This window comes from Ascoidea rubescens (genome assembly GCF_001661345.1).
Source record: "Ascoidea rubescens DSM 1968 unplaced genomic scaffold ASCRUscaffold_3, whole genome shotgun sequence".
NCBI lineage: Eukaryota > Fungi > Ascomycota > Saccharomycetes > Ascoideales > Ascoideaceae > Ascoidea > Ascoidea rubescens.
Window position 1 is genome coordinate 591,006 of NW_017962915.1, and position 24,493 is coordinate 615,498.

The following is a 24,493-nucleotide window of genomic DNA, read 5'->3' on the forward strand; positions in this document are numbered from 1 at the left end:
AGATAAAAATGCTGATAAAGTTTACATTTTTTCTTGATTAGCAGTTGCTGATAACTGCAAGTTCGAAAATAGAAAAAGAGGATTTGCCAGTATAAGTAAAAATCAAAGTATTAGATCAGCATGGCATTTTATTGGCGATAACATTGAAAACAGAGAGGCAGATTTATTTGTGTTTAATAAAATTGGATGGTAAGATGCGATTTGTTGATTTATGAAAGAATGAATGGTGAAGTCAAATATATGTTTTTACTAGGCGATATTCTGTTATATCAGTGAAAAAAGGTTTTTCTTCAGTTCAGAAACCCCAATGAAAACACAATAGCAAAAGAAGCCTCTTACTTTTTTGCATGTATAAAAATGGAGCAGCGTATGTTTTTGACATACAGTGATATGTTGTTTTTGACCATGCTTTGAACTGCCAGAAGATCTTCAAAACAAGACTAAAAGGCTGATATCTTGCAATACCTGTTTCCAGCACCTTACTTCGGGATGCTAACCTCTTGTTCTGACTCCAAGCACAGTCCTTCCTCTCCAGCAACAGTCGTGAGACAACAATTACCAGCTGTTCCGATCCACTACCACGGTACTGATGTACATTGCGCATGTACATACATATGCACACCATTGCTGTCCACAGCGCTGGTACTGCTCTTTTGGGAAAGTGTTTTTCCTAAGAGGAAATGGGAAGAAAATCCCAAAGGAAAATCCAAAGCGTTCTGTAAATTTGAAGGATAAGAAAGCACATTCAGAGAAAGTCTAAAGGACATTTCGTGGACTCTACATTCTCAGCGCAGGCAATGAAGGAACAATAGCGAAGCCATGAACAACAGCTGGAAGCAGTAGCTTTAACATCCTCAGGAGCTGAGCTCTGTTTCAGCCCACCATTTGCTGCTCATCTGAATGCTCCTCTCTCCAGCTCGAGCTGTTTGTTATAAATATCCTGCTGTTGACGTACCTGCTGTTGGACACCATAACTGCGTTTTTGATCTAGGCAGAATTCAATCACAAGTTGATACTTATAACTCTGCGAAGCAGCCTTTGAGCCCACAGGCCATAAAGCTAAGAACCACAACTGCAATCTCACAAAAGGAAACTGCTTTGCTGATATATTCGTCTACTGCCATGCTTCACAACAACATAAACACCCTTCTTCTCATCTCTCTCACCTCAATCCACACTGCTGCCTCTCTCGAACTACAAAAGAGAGCATGTTCTGTTACTGATTCCACAAACTACTACAATGAATTGCAAAGCGCCCTAAACAATACCCTTTGTGTCTCTGATTCTGATTCCTACGAGACTGACTGTCTTTGCAATTATTCAAACTATCAATTTTGGAATTACTACTATACCTACTACTCATGCAACGATATATTCAACATCAATGATGTTAACGAATTCAAAGCCTCCTATTGTGGCTTTGAATCGACTGATTTGACAGACCAAGCAACAGCAACGCAATCATCTACTATACCATCTTCATCTTCACTAACATTTTCTTCATCTCTATCTTCTTCTCTATCCTCACCAGCTGAGACCGAAGTGCAAACTCACAAGTTTTGTTCAAACGAAGACTACGATTTTTACTACAACAAGTTTGAGTCAACTGTAAACAGCTCCAACTGTGGTTATGGAAGCAACGGTTCAATCTATATTGGTGCTTACTCATGTATTTGTGATCTCTCTGACGACCAATACTGGAATTCCTATTACAATGTCATTGTGTGTAGTACTGATAAATTCTCAAATGTCTCTCAAGTTAAAGATTCAATTTGTTCAAACTACACTGTCTCAAATTCAACTTTAGACGTCTACAACTCATCCTCAAATTCTTTAGGTTCCTGTTCTTTAACAGATTACAATACTTATTTGAATGATTACATTGATGCAGTCAACTCATCAGATTGTCTAACTGGCCTTTACGATGACGATTTACCTGTTTTCAAAACTAAATGTGTTTGTGATCTATCAAATGACGAGTTTTGGCATCAATATTACTCTTTAATAAATTGCGATAATAACTATGATTCTAAAAATTTCACTCTTTTCAAATCAAACATTTGTGGTTCTCAAAATATCTCAATCTCTTGTTCATCTTCTGAAACCCAATATCATTATTCCTTAATGATCAATCAACTTAACCAATCTAACTGCTACAGTATCGACTCGACTACCGGCTCTTATAACATAAACCTAGATTGTATCTGTAATTCAAATAATAACGAATTTTGGTATCACTATTTCGATTACTACTCCTGCATATCCTCTAATACTGATTTCCAATATGATGATTACGAATATTTCAAAGAGGATCAATGCGATTTAGAAATCACACAATCTTCAATAGAAGATTATTCTACTGAAGAATTTTCTTCTTCTTCCTCCTCCTCCTCCTCTTCTTTTTCTTTTTCTATAAAGTCTTTAAATTCTTCATCTACTTATTCTGATATAGAGAAAACTCTCACAAGAACGTTAACTGAAACACCATCCAATGGTGTTTCCCTAACTATCGAAACCCTTTCTTTTGCTCATTCTTCTTCTTCTGAAGACATTGCCTTTGCAAATACCTTCAAACTTCCAAATTCTTTAACAATAATATTTTCAACTTTCATATTATTGTTTATTTAATTCAATTTTCTTCAAAAAATAAAAATAAAAATAAATATAAAAAAAAAAAGGAAATCAATTAGATACTTCTAATTGTTTATGTATTTTAATATTTTTATACCTTCATCTCAATCTATTTCTCCTTCTCAATTTGCTACTTTTTATCAACAAAAATTTTAAATTTTATGTGTTTGCTTTTTCTTATTTGCTATTTTAAATTATCTTGCTCTTTTGAAATCTTTATTTTTTTAAAAAAATCTTTTCAAGTCATTTGCTGACTTTGATTGGATTTATGTACCAGTATCTTTTTGTCTTCTCTTTAACCTTCTTTTTATTAAAGAAAAATAACTGTTTTTAATGTACACTATTTCTAGATGTCTTTTCTCGCTTATTATTTGCCAAATTATCTTTAGATCAATTAAATGTAAATTGGTTGGCTTATTCTCTACAGTCTACAGTTATCTCTCTGTCTCAACTTGGTAAGAATATAGTTATAATTATAATTTTAGAAACGGTTTTTTTAAAAAGAAAAAAAAATTTCAATTATAAATTAGGAGTTTTAAAAAAGTAATTTAAAAAACAATTTAAATACAATACACAAAACACACAAAAAAAAAAGTAAAATTTTAAAAATCAACTAAAAAAAACAAACATTAATTGGTTAATGAATAGTTAAAATGAAATCATATTACATAAATATTGCTTAAAGGAAAAAAAAACAAAAAAAAACCAAGTTTAAACAAAGAAACTCCTTTGACATGTTTCCATGTTCATTTACTCTCTTCATCATGTATAAATCCACCCTGTTTACACAATGAGTAGAAAATTGAATCCTTATCCTTTAAAAGGTTTTCAGGACTATCAAACTCCTTTATTCTTCCTTGGTCAAGAGACACAATTCTGTCACTATCCATAATTGTGTTTAATCGATGTGCAATGGTTAAGATTGTTCGGTCTGAAAACTCCTTTCTTATAGTCTTTTGGACAATTTTATCTGTTTCAACGTCTACTGCTGCTGTAGCCTCATCTAAAACCAATATTTTTGATGGAATCAATAAAGCACGAGCTAAACAAACCAATTGACGTTGTCCGACTGATAAATTACTTCCACCTTCTGTCAATTTCACACTCAATCCCTCATTTGAATCACTCATACTCAAAATATGCTCTTTCAAATGTGACAATTCTAATGCTTTCCATATTTTTTCATCTGAAAATCTTCCTGTAGGATCCAAATTTTCTCTTACTGTGCCCTCAAAAACTTGAGCATCTTGTGGAATAATCGATAGTTTATGGCGCAAATCAGCCAATCCAATGTTAGGAACAGAGATATCATCAATAATTATATTACTCTTGGAATCAGCCTTTTCAATAATTCTAAACAAAGCAAGAGATAATGACGATTTACCTGCTCCAGTTCTTCCAACAATACCAACTTTCTCGCCAGCTTTGACTTTTAAATTAATATCTTTCAATACTAATTCTAAATCCTGTCTATATCTAGTTGAATAATTAACAAATTCAAGGCTTCCGTTACTTGGCCATTCTGAATTTGGTCTATTATTTGGAATAATCTCAGGAGCCTCACTTGGTAATTCTCCATATTCTTTGACTCTTTCAACCGAAACAATGTTGGTTTCAATATCAACAGTCATTCTTACCATCCAATTTAATGAACCAGTCACCTGTAATGCATAAGTTACAGAGATACCAAGTAAACCAGATGTCATATGGCCAGTTTTTAATGCAAAAACACAAAGAGCAGCAGAGCCAAAAATAATCAAAGAACCCAAAAACTCCAATCGAACCGCTAACCAACGATTTGCATTGTAAGTGGAAAAGTATGCTTTCATATTTTGATCGATTTTATTTTCATTCAAATAAATAAAACGATTTTGCTGACCATATCCTCTAATAGTGCTTGTACCACCAAGTGTTTCTTGAAAATGAGCAAAAATTGGAGACTTGGAGATAGACTCGATTCTTTTCAATTCTCTTGAAGTCTTGACATAGAATTGTTGATAATAATAATAAAGGAATAATAATGGAACAATAAGAAATATAAATTGCCAAGTGGTGGAGCAAATAACAAACAAAGTAAATAAAATTTTCACAAAATTTGTAAAAAATGACTGGAAAACTCTACCAAGAAACATATCAATTTTATCGATATCACTCGAAAATCTGTTCAAAATCCTTCCAACAGGTGTGGTTTCAAAAAATGACATTGGTGCTCTGAAAACAGAATCAACCATCTTATTGTGCAACACTTTAGCACCAGTAATAATACAGACAACCCACATGGTCCAGGTTTGAACAAAGGTGAATAAAGAAGAACCAATTCCCAAAGCAATATAAACCGCCAAATATTTCCCTACATTAGGATTGTATCCATATTTGGAGTTAACTTCTGCCCAGTATTTCAACCAATAATTACCAGCAACACTTAAAGCCATTGAAGATACCAAGAAGAACAACACATAAATAACACCAGCTGGATTACAAGCTTTAGCGTATTCAATATAGATGCTCCATTTGACTTTTCCTGTTTGACGCTGTTCCTCTCTAATATTCACAACTTGTTGATCAACATCAGAAGGGCCTGGAGTATTTTGTTCTTGATAATTGAAACTAGCAGTGCTTGCACGTCTTAGACTCATTGTTCCATCAATATCTTTTGAAATAATACTAATTGCGTCATTTGAGTCATTGCTACTATTAAAAGAAGATTCTCTATTGAGAACACTAACATTATCAGTAACATTTTTGGATCCAACAACAGTCTCATCTACACTTACATCAGTTTCAACACTAGAAGAATGTATGGCTGTAGCAGATGAATCAAGATCTGCAGGTTCGATTTCAATTTTTTCGTCTTTTTTAGATTTTTTTCCAAATTCCTTGATCAATTTTGCTAATAATGAAGAATCCTTCTTTGTAATTTCATTATAAGTTCCTTTCTCAACAACTTCCCCATCTTGCAACATGGTAATGTTGCTCGATAAACTGAGAACATTAATTGAATTAGTAGCCAAAACTTTGCATTTGTGTCTCAATAAACCATTGGGACCTAAAACATTATCAATTAAATGTTTACCAACATGTTCATCAACGGCAGATAAAGGATCATCTAGTAAATAAATATCTGCTCTTGAATAGACAGATCTGGCTAACGATAATCTAGCCTTTTGGCCACCAGATAAAGAAATACCCTTTTCACCTACTTCGGTTAAATCACCATCTGGTAATATAGCAAGATCCGAGCTTAGATCACAAGCACGAATAACTTTATTGTAAAAGTCTTTGTCATATCTGTGTCCAAAAAGAATATTTTCTTTAACAGTACCATTCATGATCCAAGAAACTTGTGGAACATAAGCAACCTTTCCATGAAGTTCTACTGAACCTTTTAATTTATAGATATCACCTAACAAGCATTGCAAGAAAGAAGATTTACCAGAACCAACTTTACCAACAATACAATGCAAGTCACCCTTTCTAGCAATAAAATTAAGATTTGATAAAGCTACTTTATATTCTGGTGTTTTTTGCCACAAGAAAGTAGCATTTTCAACTTTAACAGAAGTATCACCAAGTTTATTAGCTTTTGGTTTTCTTGTTACGGAATCAGGTTGCAATTCTTCGGAGATTAAAAAGGAAACCAATCTTTTTGTTGAAACCGAGGCCTCAACATAGGCATTAAGAACCATTGGAAGAATACTTAATGGGAAACCTAACAAGTTGAATAAAGATAAAGCAGGGAAAACTATGTCAGTAGTCAATGGAGCACCATGTGAAGTATATACAAAAACAGCAAAAGTTGAACATGAGACCAAGAAAGGAGCACAATTCCACATGAATAGGTTGATAGCTCTATATACACTGATTTTCTTTAAATTGGCTAGTTCTTGATCATTTCTAATATAAAATAACTTTTTCTTGTAGGGATTTTCCCAGCCATATAGTTTAAGAGATTTAATATTATTTAGCATTTCATTGACTAGTCTGACTCTTTTGTCTTTTGTTTTCATTTGGGATATTTGGAAATTTTTCAAGATTTTAACAATGTATGAGTTAAAGGGAATTAAGAGTAACATGACAAGGAAACCAACCCACATTGAGTTTCCTAAAATACTTCTAAGAGAAATTAAGCACAAGATGATTTGGTAAGGACCAGACCAAATCAATTGGCCGTATTCGTTGATGTCTTGTAATCTTTGAGAATCTACAGACATTAAATTGACAATGTCACCAGTAGATTTTGAGATTCTTGCTTGATTCGATAATTTTAGGGATTTCTTGTAAATGACACCAGTTAGTGATGTTTTGAATTTGGAGCCCATGCTATAGGAGATGTAGAAATATTGGTGCAAAAAGATGGTTTGAACTATAGAGACAATGAACATGGAAAATGCAATCATAAAACCTTTTGATATTGGGACACTTAGTTTCAAAGGATCATCTTGGTTGAGATAATCGTTGACAAAAGAGATTAATAGTTTCAATAAAAATGGTTGGACAAAAGATAGAGTATCTTGGGAAAACTTGAATAAAAAAGACCAAAATAGAGGTTTGCTAAAAGATATGAACAAGACTTTAATTAGAGAAGGGTTTTTCTTATTTTTGGCGACTTCAGCACTCCAGTTTTGGTTGAATTCATTTGATGTGTAATTGGTATCAAATTTTTGGGGCAAAGAGGACAAATCTGAAGGTAGAAGATAGTTCAAGTAGCCCTTTTTCATTAATGGAGACATCCAAGAGAAGGTTATCTTTGAAAATAAATCGGCATTATCAATGGGGTTCAATTGAGAATCGAGCAAATAGTCGTAAGGAGATTTTTGAATATTATTTTGAAACCATTGGTTTATTAGGATGATAATTGAGTTGAAGAGAATGAATATATTGATTATGAATATATATTTGTTATTGTTGTTGTTAAATTCCGGAGATTCTTTTAAATTTGATCTAAAATAAAAGCCCAAGACTTTTAAAAGAGATAGAAAAGATTGGAAAAACCAGTATAGTAATAAAATGGAAGCAGTCCTTTTTGAATATTTGTAATCGTAATACGATAAGATTGGGACAATAAAAAACAAAGAGAAGATTTGGAAATCTAATGACAAGTCGATGATATTATAATCCGAAGAGACTTGGTAGAATCGAAGAGACAATAGAAAAACATATTGTAAAAAAATTAAAAAGAATCTCAATACAATTTGAAAATTAAGTTTTCTTGCTATTGAATTATTCTGAAAATTTAACTGGTATTTTATTAGATTTACTAATTTGTGGGAACCAAATATTATTAGAGACACATTCAATAGATTGAAGAAAACACCATTTAAAAAACATGGAGTGAAATCAAAAAACTGATATGAAATTGGACCCCAGCTTTCTTGATCAGTGCAACTTAGACAATATGGCAAAGCAGAGAGATTGTTGTTAGGGCTGTAGATAATCATGCTGAAATGATGAGAACTAGAGCCTTCAAAAAAGCAGATTACTGACTAAAAAAAATAAAATTAGTGAGCAGCAAGCAAAAAGAAGAAAAAATATTGTTTAAATAATGAAATAAAGATAAAACCAAAAGATATTGAAACTGATTAATAGCAAAAAAGGTAGATTAGTAATGGAAATAAGAACCAAATTGGAAAGACGTTGCAGAGAAAAGACGAAAAGGCACAGGGCTCCGTCGCCGAGAAGCCGATCCGACACAATAACAACTCGGCCAAAAAGCTTGTGTTCGCTTGTTTTGCACGTGGTCCGTGCTGTTTCTGGTGGTTTTCGAACCCCTGCTGCTGTTTCTCGTATATATCCTGGTGCTGGTACTGCAATTGCTGCACCTCGTGCAGCAAACGGACGGTTATCGTACCGTGTCCGATCAGGTTCCGCAGAATTTGAACGAATCTACGGTTAGTCCGTTATGAGCAGGATCGTCGAGAAAGGGCCTTCAGGACCCAACCTCGGAGAAGCAGAGCGGGCCCTGATAAGAACGGGATTTCAGTGAGTGCGAGTGCCCTGCGTGCACACGTTCTGCGGGCAACAACACCGCTGTTGCGGAACATTCTTTGGCCGGTCCAATTAAACATAAGGTTTCCAGTGATGAAAAACTCTCATTCTCAAAATAAGACTATGAGGTAAAATCCAGAGAAGAACAGCGAAAGAATAAAAGCAAAGTTGCTGTAATTATTCAGACCCATGAACACTGCATGGACATTCGGTCGTCAACATCCCAATTCTCACTAAATACCACTAGGTTGAGGTGGTTTCTTCTGTCGCTGGTGGAAGTTCAAACCACTATCCTGAGAATTAGGTTGCCGTTTACTCAGATCTAAGTGAATAGGAAATCTTGGTGAGTTGATAGTGAAAACTGCCTTTGGTTTTTATTCAGGTGGAAGCACTTCTGGGAAAGCTGTTGCTGGAGGCAGAGATGTAGCGATGGGGTGTGGATTTTCTTTTTGGGTCCAGAAGAGCTCTGTAAAGGACTTAAAGGATTTAGTGCTCTTAGTGAGTGATTCAAAAACAAATGATAGGCTGTAAAATATTTGGGCATACAAAAAGACGGGTCTTTGGTGTTATATATAATTTCTGGTGTTGTTCTCTGTTCCTAACAAACTGGATGGTCTGGCTAGAACTGGACATGTTGTTGCACTTGAGCAAATAATAGCTCACTGCCAGCTATTCTGACTTTTTTACTGGAATAGGTATAGGAATCAATATGAGACCTACCTAAAAAGGAATTTGTTGCTTGTTGGATTGTGATTACGAAAGACGTAGTGATTCTACTCTTTTATACACCCTTACTTGAGGTCTTTTTGCTTTTCTTCAACACTCTTTAATATTCTTCCTTTTTTTTTCGGGTCATTTTTCTGTCAAATTTTGGTCTGGCGTTTTTGTGGGGTACGTTTTTTCAACACTATCCCTCTTTGGCTGGAACATTGTCTGGTGTACGGTCTTTCTAATGTATGGCCAAACACTCCATTTTCGGGAGATAATGGTCTCCGACATCTCGAAATCTTTCTCGTTATAACTCGAGAGAAATAAAATAAAAATTATAATTTTTATCAATAAACTCGAGGTATTATTATATTAATTGAAATATTATGAATATTATTATAAATATTATTATGAATATTATTATGATGGCCTTCTTGTAATTGACTATTATTAGGTTTGTTTTTCGTTGTTAAAGAATAGAGTCGATTTGTTGGATATATTGAATATTAATTAAATATGATTGGTCATAGGATAAGATACTGGTTACATTTTCGCTAATTAGTGGAGTTTGTGAAAACAAAAAAAAGCAAGTACAAAGCTATTGTCAATTTTTTTTTGTGCATTTTAAAATGTATAAAAATGAATAAAAGTTCGATTATTTTTCAATGGCTCAACTTCTCAACTTCCCTACTTCTTAACTATCAAAATTTATTAGCTTAATTCAATCAATTAACTTAATTCAATCTATCAACTCAATTCAACTCAATTAATCAATTAAAATGAAAGTCCTTGCTGTTTTATATAAAGCTGGCCAACACGCCAAAGATGAACCAAAACTTCTCGGCTGCATTGAAAATGAACTAGGTCTTCGTAAATGGTTAGAAGATCAAGGCCATACTTTGGTTACAACTGACGATAAAGAAGGTCCAGATTCAACTTTAGATCGAGAGCTTGTTGATGCTGACGTCTTAATTACTACACCATTTCATCCAGGTTATATCACCAGAGAGAGAATCGCTAAAGCTAAAAACTTGAAAATCTGTATTACAGCAGGTGTTGGATCGGATCACATTGACTTGACTGCTGCAAATGAAAGGAAGATTTCTGTATTGGAAGTTACAGGATCCAATGTTGTTTCTGTCGCTGAACATGTTGTTATGACTATTTTGGTTTTGGTTCGTAATTTTGTTCCGGCTAATAATCAAATCACCATTAGAAAAAAATGGAACGTTGCTGAAGTAGCCAAGGATTCATACGATGTTGAAGGAAAAGTCATTGCGACAGTTGGTGCAGGCAGAATTGGATATCGTGTTCTTGAAAGACTAGTCGCTTTCAATCCAAAGGAATTGTTGTACTTTGATTACCAACCTTTGTCCAAAGAGCTTGAAGAGAAAGTTGGAGCCAGAAGAGTGTTGGACCTCAAAGAAATGTTATCTCAAGCTGATGTGGTTACAATCAATTGCCCATTGCACGAGGGCACCAAGGGCCTATTTAACAAAGAATTGATCAGCCACATGAAGGATGGAGCGTGGTTGGTGAACACGGCTAGAGGTGCCATTTGTGTTGCCGAAGACGTTGCCGAAGCAGTTGAGACAGGAAAGCTCAGAGGTTATGGTGGCGATGTGTTTGCTCCACAACCAGCTCCAGAAAATCACCCATGGAGATCGATGAGAAACAAGTACGGCGGTGGGAATGCTATGACTCCTCATATCTCTGGTACATCTCTCGACGCGCAACAAAGATATGCAGATGGTGTTAAGAACATTTTGGCATCCTTCTTTTCCCAAAAGTACGATTACAGACCAGAGGATGTTATTGTCACCAACGGACACTATGCCACCAAGGCCTACGGTGAAGATAAAAAATAAAAACCGAAATGACCGCGATATAGTTTTACTTTTATTTTACTTATATACGAAATAGCGACGACGTTCAATGAAAAATACACAGATCAACTCATAAAACTTGCCACACCGGAAAAACTCCATGTGCTTTTTCCACTTTTTTCCAGGATGTAGCACCTGGAAACAGGAACCGTGTGTAAACCACATCACCGAGTGAGCTGTCCCAAATACACAGAATACACAGCGTTGTGCAAGAGAGTCGTGTGACCGTCCTTATTTGCGCTAGCGAACGCGGTTTCACGCGTTGGCGAACGCGACCAGACCGAGACGCATGTGGAATTTCTTACGTAAGAATCCGATTTGCAGAAGCGGCACGGATTGGGCCTGGAAACGTCGAGCGTTTGAAACATACAAAGAGCAGACAAAAACAGAGGACGAAAAGCGAGCCAAAAATAGGCTGCGATCTGGAGCATTCAATCGTTATCGCTGGTGATTAACCATTAGTCAGTCACTATTTGAATGTACAACGTTGCCAAAGTGCTTATTGTTTCACAGAAAAGCAAGGTCTCTCTTTCTTTTGAATTTCACATCTAGCCTCTACCAAGAAAGCTGGATTCCGAACTACGAGCAGCCCTCTGAGCGATAAAGCCCTAGAGTTTCCTATTCCGTCGAATGTAGGCTTTTTATTGTCCTTTGAACTGTGATGGAAATCAGAATCCAGAATCCAGTAAACCTACGACAAAGAACCACCTGAATTGATCTTGAACAATCCCAAATGTGGTTTCCGAGTAAAGGTTTACAAAATAAAGTCATCAATATTGATAGTTCACCTTATTTCTTTATCTAACTTCTCTTGCTGCCTGCCCAATGCCACTTTTCTCGAGGATGTTGAGTGGTCTGAAGGTGTGTACATTTCTGTCCTCAACATACCAAACTAATTCAAGAGGAATGGGCTCAATATTTCAGCAAAACTCCTCCAGCTGCCACTGGGCACTGATCTGATTCAGAGACAAAAGCAGCACTGCTGTCTGGCTGCTCTAATTGTTTTATCTGCTTCCAGTCGATTGAGGACCACCACTGCAGCCACAATCTCTCCAATCAACCTCGATGCTAGATCCTTTCCTGAATGGGCCTTAAACCACTAATTGCAGAGATTTTCGCACTCTGATCCTCAAGCTATTCGATTCTCTTATTCTCTTATTCTTTTGATTGTTCACTTTTATTCTTCCATTCTCTGGTCTTGTGTTGTGTTCTAGTTCTGTACCCTACTATTCTTCTACTCTTCTGCTTCTGTTTTCACTTGTATTCGAAGAAGAATGTTTTGAGAAGCGAAGAAATCTGCCTGATTTCGACTTTATCTTGTAAGACGATGCCAGCTACAGCCATTTCCATTCACTATCCATACAACTTGGGTAAATCTATTGTATTTAGATTCAAGTCACTACCAACCTAATTCGACCACTTTTTGTTTGTTATATATCCATATTTACCAATCATACTCATCTACTCTTTCATTTTTTTCTTTCTACCTTTTTCCTTTTCATATTTATATCTATTATTAACTTTTAATAAGCTTAAACTTTTTACTAGTATACCCAAACTAATAAAACAAAAACAAATCTTATTAACATGATATTATTCCAAAAATCTTCAACACATTTTTCCTACTTCACTTCTTCAATTCCTTATTATCTTGATTTGTCTCTTTTTTTTTTTCCTCTCTTCTCTTCTTTTCTTTTCTTTTCTTTTCTTTTCTTTTCTTTCTCTGATTTTCTAGATTTTGGAATTTGATTCTTACTTCAATATTTTCTTTCATTATATTATAACTTTTGCTGGCTATATCGAAAAAAATTCCTACTACCCTTTTTTTTTATCAATTATTTTGTATTTAACTATCAAACTTTCCACACTTTCTATAAATTTAATATCAATAAATTGATCTACACTTTCCAAATATTTTTTTTCATTTTACTCTTTATTTAAACTCTTTGGTTCTGTTACTTTTTTGGTTGTTACCTTTTGGAATTTTTTGGCTCCTTCATATCAATATATTATAAAGTTAATTTCTTTTTTGGTTCCATTTTTTTTAGAAATTATTTATTCAATCTAAAATAATATTTTATTAAAATTATTGAATATTATTAAATATCATAATTTTCATCATTCAAAAAAAGAAAAACAATATCTATTGTGTGTTTATTAAAAGATATAAAAGTAGAAAAAAAAACTTTCCATTTTTATCCCTTTATCATTATCTCTAAATAATTTTTTGTTAAAATTCATTCTCATTTTCATTTTCTTTTTTAATTTCTTTCTTTCATTTTCTGTTTTTTTGGTTTAAAATAAATAGGCTCTTGTCAATTTACTATATTCCCAAATTCAAATCATCTAATCATTAATTTACTCCTCTATTCAAAATGTACAGACCAAATTCTCCAACATTGTTTTCACCCGAAAATACTATATCAACTACTACCTCAAATACATTCTCAAACACTTTTTCAAGTACAATTTCAAATACAATTTCAAGTCCTTGCAAAAATATGAGACAAAATAGCAAAAAAAATCCAGATCTTCTAAAATCTTGGAATAAATCCAATTCAAACAACACAATCTCCTTTTCAAATTTTTCCTTTAAAAAATCAAAAAATGTTTACAATAATTCAGGTTCAAAAGACTCTGCCTTGATAACAACAAAATTCTCCTTATTCGATATGGAAAATAATGCTAATCTTAACAAACAAAAAAATAGCAGTCACTCAAACAACTCGATAACCAGAAAATTGCAAGAACATTTTCAAAGTCCTAAAAATACTCCCAAAAACACCCCTCAGAATAGCCCTCAACAAATCCAACACCAATATAATACTTCAGAATATAACTACAGTAATATTAATGGATTCTCAGATCAATACAGCGAGACTTGTACCAGTGATTATAATAGTGAATATAATAGTGACTATTTTTATAGAGATAACGATCAAATCAGCTACCAATATCAATCGCCTTATCAACTAAATTCCCAAAGATTTTCTCAACTTAAAGATTTTGACTATAATGAATATGATGAATACGATGAATATGATGAATATGATGAAGCCCTAAATTTGAAATCAATCCCTGAATCTCAAAGTGAAGAAACTAATAGTGATACTTTTATATTTGTGAATGAGGATCAAATTAGCGAGTCGACACAAGATTTAATGAAAAAAGATCAGCCAGTTGGAAATTTAATGGCCAACTCACTTGATAATGATAAGGAAGAAGATATTAAAACTGGTAGTTTTATGCAGCCTCATAACTTTTTAACAACTGTTGATTCGTCTGATATGCAATCATTAACTACTGTTATTATAGCACCTTTGCAACCAAAAAATTTTGAGAGTTTTCTCTTCTCCAAGAATAACACACAGACTAGTCACGTAACTAATAATAATGAACATAACGATGATAATAACGATATTATTAGCGCGAATTATGAATCTAATATTTCTTCTTCCATGTCTTCTAATGAAATAATTTTTTCAAGAAACAGCATTTCGAAATCAAGTATGAAACAAGGATCGAGCGATACAATGATATCCTCAGTGAACTCCATTTCGATATCCAATAGAAGTTCCAATTCTAATTCAAGTAATCAACTGAGTAAGTTGAGCGCATTGAATTCCAAAAGTTCAATTAAAAGGTATATTCCAAGATCTTTGACTGCTTTGTCATATTCGAAATCTTTAAAGTCATTAAAATCGTATAATGTGAATAATGTTAATAACTCGACATCGACATTTCATAATTCACGAAAATCGTCAATGTCAAACATTTCTTTTATGAATTCAGAGGTGGAGTTGGTAACTAACGGTGAAGTTAATAACGATTTAAATTCAATAGTGATGAGTCCGAAATCATCAATGAATAATAAAACTGCATCTCGTTTATCGATAAATAGTTCTATTTCTGTGCCATACAATATGAAAAATAGAAACAAGTCAATTTATGACTTTGTTGTTCTAGATTATAAAGGGGAACTTTTGCATTTAAACTACCTTCAAAATAAAGTTGTTCTTATTATTAATATTTCAAATATTGATAGTTTGGCATCGAGTAACCATCATTTTGCACAGCTAGAGCATCTTTATGAAAAATACAGTCATCTTGGATTTGAGATATTAGCATTTCCAACTAATCAATTTGACAAAGAAACTGGACAGGAATTGGGTGGTAGGCGCAAACAATATGTTAGCCAGTATGAAATCCAGCACAACCAACTCAGCAACGAGATCTTGAAAAAGATCAAGTATCCAGTTATGAGCTGTTGCAAAGTCAATGGCAAGAACCAATTGGAATTGTTTGACTGGTTAAAGTCTCAAAAGAAGGGAGTAATACGTATCAGAACTATCAAAATGAACTTTGAAAAATTTGTTGTTGATAAAGATGGCCATGTTGTTGAAAGATTCAGCTGTTTTACCAAACCAAGTAAATTGGAAAATCTCATCCAAACATTACTAAAAAAATAAGTTAATTTCACATTGGCTCGTTATCTTGTTTATCTTTTCATTTTTGTTTATTTTTTTTTTGTTTATTTTTTGTTGTTTTTGCTCTATTTTCCTCGTCGTTATTTTGCTATTTTTGTTTTAATTGCTTTTTGTTTCAATTGTTGTAAACGTCACTGTTATTGTTATATGTTCTATTTTTGTGTTTGTTTATTCTGTTTAAGTTGTTTGAGTTGTTCTCTTTAGTTTTATGTTGTTTTGGTGTGGTTGGATTGAATCACCAGCTGCATTTCCCATCAACTGTCATTTTGTTTTCTTGTGAAGCACAGCATCTCTGTGTTTGATTGTTTTCTAGCACCTTTACAGGTTTGTTTTCTATAATTCAGCAGTTAGTTCAATTCATTTGACAAGCGCTGAGACTCTATTAGTTAGTTAATCGATATTAATGTACACTTCGAGATTGCTCCTCTGTAGATCGCCAGTATAATCAGATCTGGGCTTTGAGCACAAAAGGCGCATTTGCACTCAGAGGCAAAACCACTCCAAGGCAAACAGTTTTGCAACTACAATTACGAGGCAACAGCAAAATGAAAGCTGAGGAGATTGAGGAAGAGTATAGAGCCATCACCTTTGTGCTGTAAGTTGTTTTCGTGTCTCTGCGATTGTGGACCAGCCTACTAATGTGTGTTAGAGCGAGCTTTTGGGACTATGGTGAATGGGCCAGACAGGAGTTGATAGAGGCGAGAGTGGTGAAGTACAGGTCGCTTTTGGAGGAGGACAAGAAGCTTATTCCCTGGTTCCAGGGCCATTTGAAGGCCCTAGAGTACTGCATCTCGAAGAACGAGATATTCTTCAGAAGAGTGGTCAGCAAAGTCGCGAGAGAATGGGTTCCTGAGAGCTTGTTGGACAAAGAGTTGTGGCAAAAGAGCACTGTTGTGGGTTTCGAGAGAGTGAAGTCTGTATTGCTTCAGTTGAACAGAGAATGGTCAGAGGCATCGCAAAAGGAGAGAGCAGAGAGCTTTGGCAAGATCTTGGGCTATTTGGATCAGAACTATAAGAACAAAAAGAGAAGACAGAATATGGATGTGTTGGTTCCAGGAGTGGGTTTGTCGAGATTGAGCCTAGATATCATCCAAAGGGGATTTAGGTGCCAAGGTAATGAGTTTTCCTATTTTATGTTGATTGTTTCAAATTATATCTTGAACTGTTCCAACATCAAAAATGAGTTTGAAATTTATCCTTTTCTTCATCGATTTTCGAACCAAATTTCACGAAAGTATCAAATCAGAAAGGTTCTAGTTCCAGATATCAACGCGTCAGAGGTTTTAAAAGACTTAAGAGAGATCCAAAAGATCGATGCTCAAAATTTAATGTCTATTTGCTCTGGCTCATTTATTGATCTATATGGGCCTAACTATGGAATTAAAGATTCAGACTTTTATGATAAATTCAAGGAAAGCAGTTTTGAATTTCGCGCAAGCAACGAGGAGAAATTTGATATCATTATAACATCCTTTTTCATTGATACATCGGCCAACATCTTTGAATATGTCAAGGCAATCAAATGGTCATTGAAACCTGATGGGGTTTGGATCAACTTCGGGCCATTACTATGGCATTACGAGCAAGAGGAAGACACATTCACAGTTGCTGAGTTCGAAGACTGCAAGAAAAACAAGCAGGTTCCCATGAAGGGACTCGAGTTGACCAGAGAGGACTTGCTCCAATGCATCAAAAGCATGGGTTTTGAATTCAAGGTCTATGAAAACAATGTAGAAACAACTTATGGAAACGATGGAGTGAACAGTGGAAAAGTGCTTGCTGAATGGGTTTACAGGTGTGAGTTTTGGGTGTGCAACAAAAAGAAGCCTGCAGCCTCAGACCTCCCTTTCTACAGATAGTCTGCCATCACAAACACCAGGAGCTGGTGCCTTTCCTGCCTGGAGCCTAGAAGATAAAGTGCCATCTGGGGATAAACAGCCCTCAACGGGTGTGCTTTAGTTGGTGGATGTTTCGAGACGTGGAAACTAGAAATGTTCAGAGATGTTCACAGCTGAATCTTAATTGGAGTTTGAAATAAAGATCAACGTTCCCCAGCTGTTGCTTCTTGTAAATCGTCCTCAGCTCAAGCACTGCGAACACTGCAATGCTGCTGCTCCAGCAGTTTTTCGATGGTGTGGTTCTCTGTGAGGTGCTCCTGCTATTGATGCAAATGCTGGTTCTACTCGATGTTGGTGGAAAAATTCTCGCTATGCTGTTTCTTCTCGAAGAAAGCAGCCAGTGGAACATTGCTGGTAGAGGTAGATCCAGACATTTCCCACGTATGTGAAGGCATTTTTAGCTTGTTTCTTCAATGTGAGCTTTCAAAAGAAAGGTCTTCTAAAAGAAAGAAAGGCGTGGAATCTAAATTTCAAAGGATAAAGTAAAAAACAATTCCCATTAAATTAGAAACAAAAAGAGAGATCTTGAAATGGAAAATGATTGGAAAATGAGTTAATTTTTTTCTATTTTATATATTCTTATTGAATATCAGCATTTCATAATAGTATTTTGTATTATTATTCCATTCTAGGTTAGCTTATTCCTATATATACCTACAGTTCTCCCAATTATTTATTTATAAATTAAAATACTATTTCGTAACCCCTTCCAACTTCCTCTAATTGAATTTATTAATTCTGCTATTTAAGATCCAGCTTTTAAAAGTTTTCCAGAAGAGAAGAAAGTACCAACCCCTTTTGCTGATCCTAAAACTAATATTGGATATTCCAAACTAGTCTTTGGATTATTTATTTACCCATTACCCACTACCTGTTTATTTATTTATTTATTTATTTATTTATTTATTTATTTATTTATTTTTTTATTTTTAATTTACCATTTATCATTTATTGTTGTTGGATAACCTGAAAAAAAAGTCATCTTAGTTTACTAACTTGACCTGCGAGTTCTCAACTGGATAATGAAAATTCTATATAATGCCTGAACAATCATCACTAAACTCCTTATATTCTGATATTACAGTGACAAGAAATTCATATTTTATTGACAGCAATTTTAAAAGGAAAATGCAAGCCCCACTAAAAGATAATTCTCAGTCTTGCTTAACTGCTCAATATAATTCAAGAAATACAATCAACATAATAGAGGCCAGAACTTTAAAAAATAGAGAAAATTCGTTGGGTGATAATGAGTTTTCTAATGAACATATTGGGGTGATGATGGCTCCAAAGAAAATACGAATAGACGATGATGATGATGACGATGATGATGATGATGACAATGATGATAATGGTAATGATCTTTACTCTGATTTGTTTTCTCATTCAACGTCGAGATTGATGTTTGATAGAAAAAAAAATAATAACGATGCATACAATACACTTACAAGTAATTTTATTGGGAAAAACAATACTACAAATGACAATGACAGTAATAAAGACAATGGAAATTATACTTATAATTACAATTATAACGATAATACTGTTTCTACCAATAACACCACAATTAATAGTAATGCAGATAATAATAATGCTGATAATAATAATAATAATAATAATAATAATAATAATAATAATAATAATGGTAATAATAATAAGGAAAATATTAAACTGATTGAAATTTTCAATTTTAATAAAATTGAAAACTTTGGAGATAATAAAAATGAAAACTGTAATAGCAATAACAACAGCAATAACAATATAAATTCTTTTAAACTACGAGTTCCACTATCACCAGGATATTCTACATCTCCTACGACGCCTATATCGATGGGGTCATCGACATCAAGGAGAAGAACAATATCCAATCATAAACCTACACCAAGTATATATTCAAGACAAAATTACCAATTTGATAAACCAATTAAAAAAATCTCCACCCCAATGCTAGTGAGCAGTACAAAAAAAATCATAAACTATTCTACAAATTATGAACATCGGTCATCAATTTCTATAATAAATAACACAATTGATAATATAAAAAATAACAGTTCTACAGAAGTTGATACAATTTCAAATTTCAATCAAATTGACTCTAATGTGATAAGTTTATTAACAAAATCTGCAAGCAAATTAAATCTAGATGATTTTAATGGCTCTATTATTAATCATAACCATAATCATAACAACAACAACAACAACAACAACAACAACAATAGTAATCATAATCATAGTCATAATCATAATCATAATCATAATCATAATCATAATCATAATCAAGACATAGATTATAATCATCATAGTCAAGATTCTAATGATCTTCTTTATAATTTTAATGAAAGTTTAAGTGAATTTAATAGTAAAAATGGCAGTTTTTTAAATTACAGTAGAAGTATCAAATCAAGTGCAAAATTGAGTATGATAAGCAGAGTATCATCATTTTTCAATAATTCATATTCATTATACGATTTTACAGTGGAGGATTGTTATGGAAATATCTTTGATTTTTCAAAGCTTGAGGATAAAGTCATACTAATAGTGAATATAACTATAATCGATGCATTTTTGGAAAAGATTTTCGAATTGCAAACATTATATGATAAATATAACAAAGATGGGTTGGAAATTATTGCTTTTCCTACAGACCAGTTTCTTTCACCATCGTTAACAAACCCACAAACACTGCCCAGTAATTCAGTGTCGAATTTCTGTCAAAAATATAATATAACGTTTCCTGTGATGGAAAAATGTAAAGTCAATGGTAAAAATCAAGTTGGTGTGTATAGATATTTGAAAGCTCAGAAAAAAGGCCCCTTGGGATTGAAATTGATCAAATGGAATTTTGAAAAATTTTTAATTGATAAAGATGGCGAGGTCTCTGGGAGATTCAGCTCGCTTTACAGGCTAAATAAGTTGGAGAAAAACATTAAAAGCTTGTTGTTTGATAAAAAAAAGCCTCGAAGCGTTTCAAGCAGAACATTGAATAAATATAGCAATTACTATTACTAATCCCAGTGGAACAAAACCATAAATGCATGCTCTCATCGTTCTCCCAGACTCCACTGGCCACAGCTGTGCTGGTGCTGGACCTGCTTCCTTTCACTCTGCTCGTGTTGAATAGACAGTTCCCCAGCTCTTCCCCAGCTCTTGCTCAACATTGCTCAACATTTCCCCAGCATTTTCGGCGAACTGCGCGATGTTCGGAAGCGGTACAAAAGAAGGATAGTGTGGTCTCGTGCATCAAAACAACGGACCGCTTCGGCACATTCCGGTCCACGTGCGCGGCGCTTTTCTAAGCCGGCACTGCGGCCGCGCAGGAGCTTTTTGACCGCGAGCGCTTACAATTTATGACCAGGCCTTTTAGGCAGTACACGCTTTGCTTTCTGCGTCCTGCATGCACAGCGTAGCCCACTTTATCAGGTATTTCCCGTTAAAAGAAGTCTGTTATCTGCATGTGTTCAGGTGTATGCATTGCATATGCAGATACTGATCGAGATCGAACGCAAAATGCTAATTAGCTTTGTATTGTTCTGCCTGCTAAAAATATTATCAAGAGTAATTTGACAACAATTTGACCGTAGTTGTTTAATGATTTGATAATTGACGGTCCTTGTCTGCTTTTAGTATCAAGATTGGTCATATTTTTAATGGTCGCATTGGTGTTCATTTCTGATGGATTTGTCTTATATTTTGCTCTTTCTGATGACTTTCTTCAAAAAGATCTTTTTTTTGCTCATCGCTTTTCAAATAAATCATCTGATAGAAACACCTGCTCGCTCTGTGCCCGTTCACCTACTTAAAGTGAGGTCCGGCAAATTTCATATCGTATGTGAATATTTAGTTATCAGCAAAAACAATATCTGATAGTCTCGTTTTTACAAGACTTCCAAGCGTAATCAGCAAAGCTGATTTGCTGATTACTTCGTAACAACTTCCCTCTTGGAAAGTCCAGCCCAGATTAAACTTCAGATTTGAAGAATTCCTGATAGCAAATTATTTTACTATGTGGTTCATCTTTTTTAGTAAGTTTTTTTCATCTCAATTTAGGTCCTACTGTGTTCAATTATAGTCAGAAGAACTGGATTTGGTATTGCACTGTTTTTTTTACCTTCTCTCTCCCTTTCACTTTATGGATTTTCAATGTGTTCACAACTCTAGTTCAGCTCTTTACTCAGGCTTTGATTCCCTTTTTTTTTCATTTAAATACAATTCAAATCACCCTGCTGGAAGTGTGTGTTTTCTTTTGGAATTTGCGATTTTGCTTGATTATATTGACTAACGAAATCAGGAAGATCAATTTTCCAATTCTCTCGCTTACCTCAGGCATTTTTCACTAAATACTCACCTGGCTTTGAAATTCTCACTAATATTTTATTCAATTACTACTCAACGCTCATTTATCAACAAACAAAGGCAAATATCAGTGAATTAACACACAAACAATAACAAACAATAAAAAACCATAAAAAACCAATAAAAAAAAATCATAAAACATTAAAAAGAAAAAATAAAATAAAATTTTTCTATTATAATTAATCTCACTTTCACCCATTTTGTCCAATTTCTTTTTGAACATCTCAGAACTAATGATATTTAATTCATCTTAGCTAAAGATGGAAAGTAAATTATTACGCTCTTCTAATTTATCATCCTCAAAAGCAGGTTTTAATTTTTATAATTTTAGAGATTTACCAAGAGAGGCCTTTATTTCTTCCTCTTCCTCAATTAAGATTCCCAGATTTCAGTTGTCTAACCCCAATACAAATTCAACTTCGAATTATGAAAATAAATTTCGAGATGATATAAAATTGCCGGAATACGCCGATGATAATAACCACAACCACACCGTTACCACAACCACTACTAATAATAATAACAATAGCAATAATAGTGACAAAATAATTTATTCTCCTAATTCTCAAGTCTCCATTTTATATCCAACAAATAGTAATGAAAGTTATCTTTCCGATACTTTTTCATTTGAAGTTGGCAATTCTGATAGCAATGAAATGAATTCAAATGACAAATCTTTTAATAATTATGACAACAATTACCAAACTTATATTAATAGTCAAAGCACTGTTAAAAATCTTTTTAACAACCATGGCAATCATGAGAATATGAATAATAAAGATAATAACAATCACAATCACAATAATAATTATTTTCATATTAATAATAACGATAATGAATCTATTTTCTCTTCAAATTCATTATCAACTTATACCAATGGGAAAAGGACCCAAAATTTTTACCCATTCTTTCCTAATAAATCAACCAGTAGAAATATAAATAAACTATCACTTGATATGAATAATATCTCAAACAATAAATCGGCTCAAAATTTATTAGATAATCAATCCTTGAATCCAAAAAAAAAGAAGAAAACTTTGGAAATTACAGAAAAAGTTTTTTCTCCAAACTCTACAACTTCAGCCTTCTCAAATAATAATAATAATAATAATAATAGTAATAATAATAGTAATAATAATAATAATAATAATAATGGTAAAATAGATTGCAAAAACTTTTATAGTCAACCAAATTCATCAACTTTTTCAAGTTTTTCGACTACTTATAACTATACTATTCCAGCTCAAGATGTCTTTGCAGGGGATTTGGTTCCAGTACTTACTCAGGATTCACATTTGATTACAAATGGATTAAAACCTTCCCCTTCTTCAAAAGAGGCAATTGGATCATATTTCTATCAATTAAAAGCTGAAGACTCGGCTGGAAACATCTTTGATTTTGCCAATTTGAGAAACCAAGTTGTTTTGGTTATCAACATCTCAGGTAACGCATATTCCAATCAAACCAGTCTCTCAAAGTACCATTTCACAGTGTTAGAAAAGTTGTACCAAAAATATCATTTAAACCCAATAACTGGCGAGCCCCAATTTGAGATCATTGCCTTTCCATGCGATCAGTTTTTTGCACCATTTTTAGCCTTGAAAAATACTGATAACGATGGGAATAAAGTTGAGAGTCCAGTTGAAGCCGATAGCCAGCTTAGAGAATATTTGGCTAAAAACTATAATATCACATTTCCATTGCTTCGCAGAATTAAGGTCAATGGGAAATATGCAAGCGATATATACAAGTTCTTGAAAAATGAGAAAAATGGTGTATTTGGAAAGTCAATCAAGTGGAATTTTGAAAAATTTGTCATTGACAAGTATGGAAATGTGATAAAAAGATCTACTTTTCTCAAGAATTTGAAGCTGATTGAGGACAAAATATTCAATTTAATCGAGGAAGACATTGTTATAGACAAATGCTATCCTCTTCCCGATGATTTTTTGTTATAGAACGATTTGTTAAAGGTAACATGGATTTTTTTAACGTTTTATTTGCTTATTTCCCATTTTGGAGTTGTTTTTGTATATTCTTTAGTTTTGTTTTGTTTTGTTTTGTTTTGTTTTGTTTTGGCTTTTGTTAATCTTTTGTTAATCTTTTGTTGTAATTTTATGTTTATCGCTGCTATTATTTATTGCTGTCTGGAGGGGTTTGGTTTTTGTAATATTTGGTGATAATCAAGGGTCTGTTGGACAAGTTCTGCTCCAATACATAGGCATAGTAAGTGCTGCTTTTTTCTTCGACGAGAAAGCTTTTTAGAACAGTTTGTAGTTTCTCACGTCGATCCCCTAGGCTGTATATCGACTCTCGTAATAAATCGCTTCGTCTGCAAACAGTGCCAGCAAAGGTCTTGTACAAAAGCTGGTCCACCAGCTACAGAACCTCTGGGCCCCAGATGCCAGGCTCAATAACGAGGTATGTTTCGATATGCTGGCCCAACGTTGATTGCAATGTTTTCATGTTTACGTTAGATCTCCAGCAGTCAATTTCACTCACCTTCCGTCAGATCTGGCGTTGCCTTTAACGTTTTGCTGAAACT

General features: G+C 33.8%; 8 protein-coding genes across 8 annotated transcripts; 7 read left to right on the top strand and 1 right to left on the bottom strand.

The window, feature by feature from the left end:
- Positions 1-900: 900 nt before the first annotated feature.
- ASCRUDRAFT_69196 (uncharacterized protein) lies at positions 901-2,628 on the top strand (the record flags this gene model as incomplete). The annotated part of the gene is made up of 1 exon (XM_020191640.1): positions 901-2,628. The coding sequence occupies one exon, from the start codon at positions 901-903 to the stop codon at positions 2,626-2,628; it is 1,728 nt and encodes a 575-aa protein (XP_020048690.1).
- Positions 2,629-3,358: 730 nt separating this feature from the next.
- YCF1 (ATP-binding cassette glutathione S-conjugate transporter YCF1) lies at positions 3,359-7,030 on the bottom strand (the record flags this gene model as incomplete). Its single annotated transcript, XM_020192818.1, has 1 exon — positions 3,359-7,030. A coding segment is annotated over exon 1 (3,569 nt), but the record flags the coding sequence as incomplete, so codon positions are not given.
- Positions 7,031-10,103: 3,073 nt separating this feature from the next.
- On the top strand, positions 10,104-11,192 carry FDH1 (formate dehydrogenase (NAD+); the record flags this gene model as incomplete). Its single annotated transcript, XM_020194436.1, has 1 exon — positions 10,104-11,192. One exon carries the CDS (start codon positions 10,104-10,106, stop codon positions 11,190-11,192), a length of 1,089 nt encoding a protein of 362 aa, XP_020048692.1.
- Positions 11,193-13,362: 2,170 nt separating this feature from the next.
- On the top strand, positions 13,363-15,778 carry ASCRUDRAFT_74775 (uncharacterized protein). Its single transcript, XM_020192819.1, has one exon. The coding sequence runs from the start codon at positions 13,586-13,588 to the stop codon at positions 15,677-15,679; it is 2,094 nt and encodes a 697-aa protein (XP_020048693.1). The 5' UTR covers positions 13,363-13,585; the 3' UTR covers positions 15,680-15,778.
- On the top strand, positions 15,773-17,556 carry ASCRUDRAFT_55590 (S-adenosylmethionine-dependent methyltransferase; the record flags this gene model as incomplete). Its single annotated transcript, XM_020191163.1, has 2 exons — positions 15,773-16,292; positions 16,347-17,556. The coding sequence occupies exons 1-2, from the start codon at positions 16,243-16,245 to the stop codon at positions 17,554-17,556; spliced, it is 1,260 nt and encodes a 419-aa protein (XP_020048694.1). The 5' UTR covers positions 15,773-16,242.
- A 1,077-nt stretch (positions 17,557-18,633) lies between these two features.
- ASCRUDRAFT_69201 (uncharacterized protein) lies at positions 18,634-19,661 on the top strand (the record flags this gene model as incomplete). The annotated part of the gene is made up of 2 exons (XM_020191642.1): positions 18,634-19,545; positions 19,647-19,661. The coding sequence occupies 2 exons, from the start codon at positions 18,634-18,636 to the stop codon at positions 19,659-19,661; spliced, it is 927 nt and encodes a 308-aa protein (XP_020048695.1).
- A 352-nt stretch (positions 19,662-20,013) lies between these two features.
- ASCRUDRAFT_32149 (glutathione peroxidase) lies at positions 20,014-20,604 on the top strand (the record flags this gene model as incomplete). The annotated part of the gene is made up of 1 exon (XM_020190334.1): positions 20,014-20,604. One exon carries the CDS (start codon positions 20,014-20,016, stop codon positions 20,602-20,604), a length of 591 nt encoding a protein of 196 aa, XP_020048696.1.
- Positions 20,605-22,208: 1,604 nt separating this feature from the next.
- Positions 22,209-23,906, top strand: ASCRUDRAFT_69202 (thioredoxin-like protein; the record flags this gene model as incomplete). Its single annotated transcript, XM_020191643.1, has 1 exon — positions 22,209-23,906. One exon carries the CDS (start codon positions 22,209-22,211, stop codon positions 23,904-23,906), a length of 1,698 nt encoding a protein of 565 aa, XP_020048697.1.
- Between the last annotated feature and the right edge of the window lie 587 nt (positions 23,907-24,493).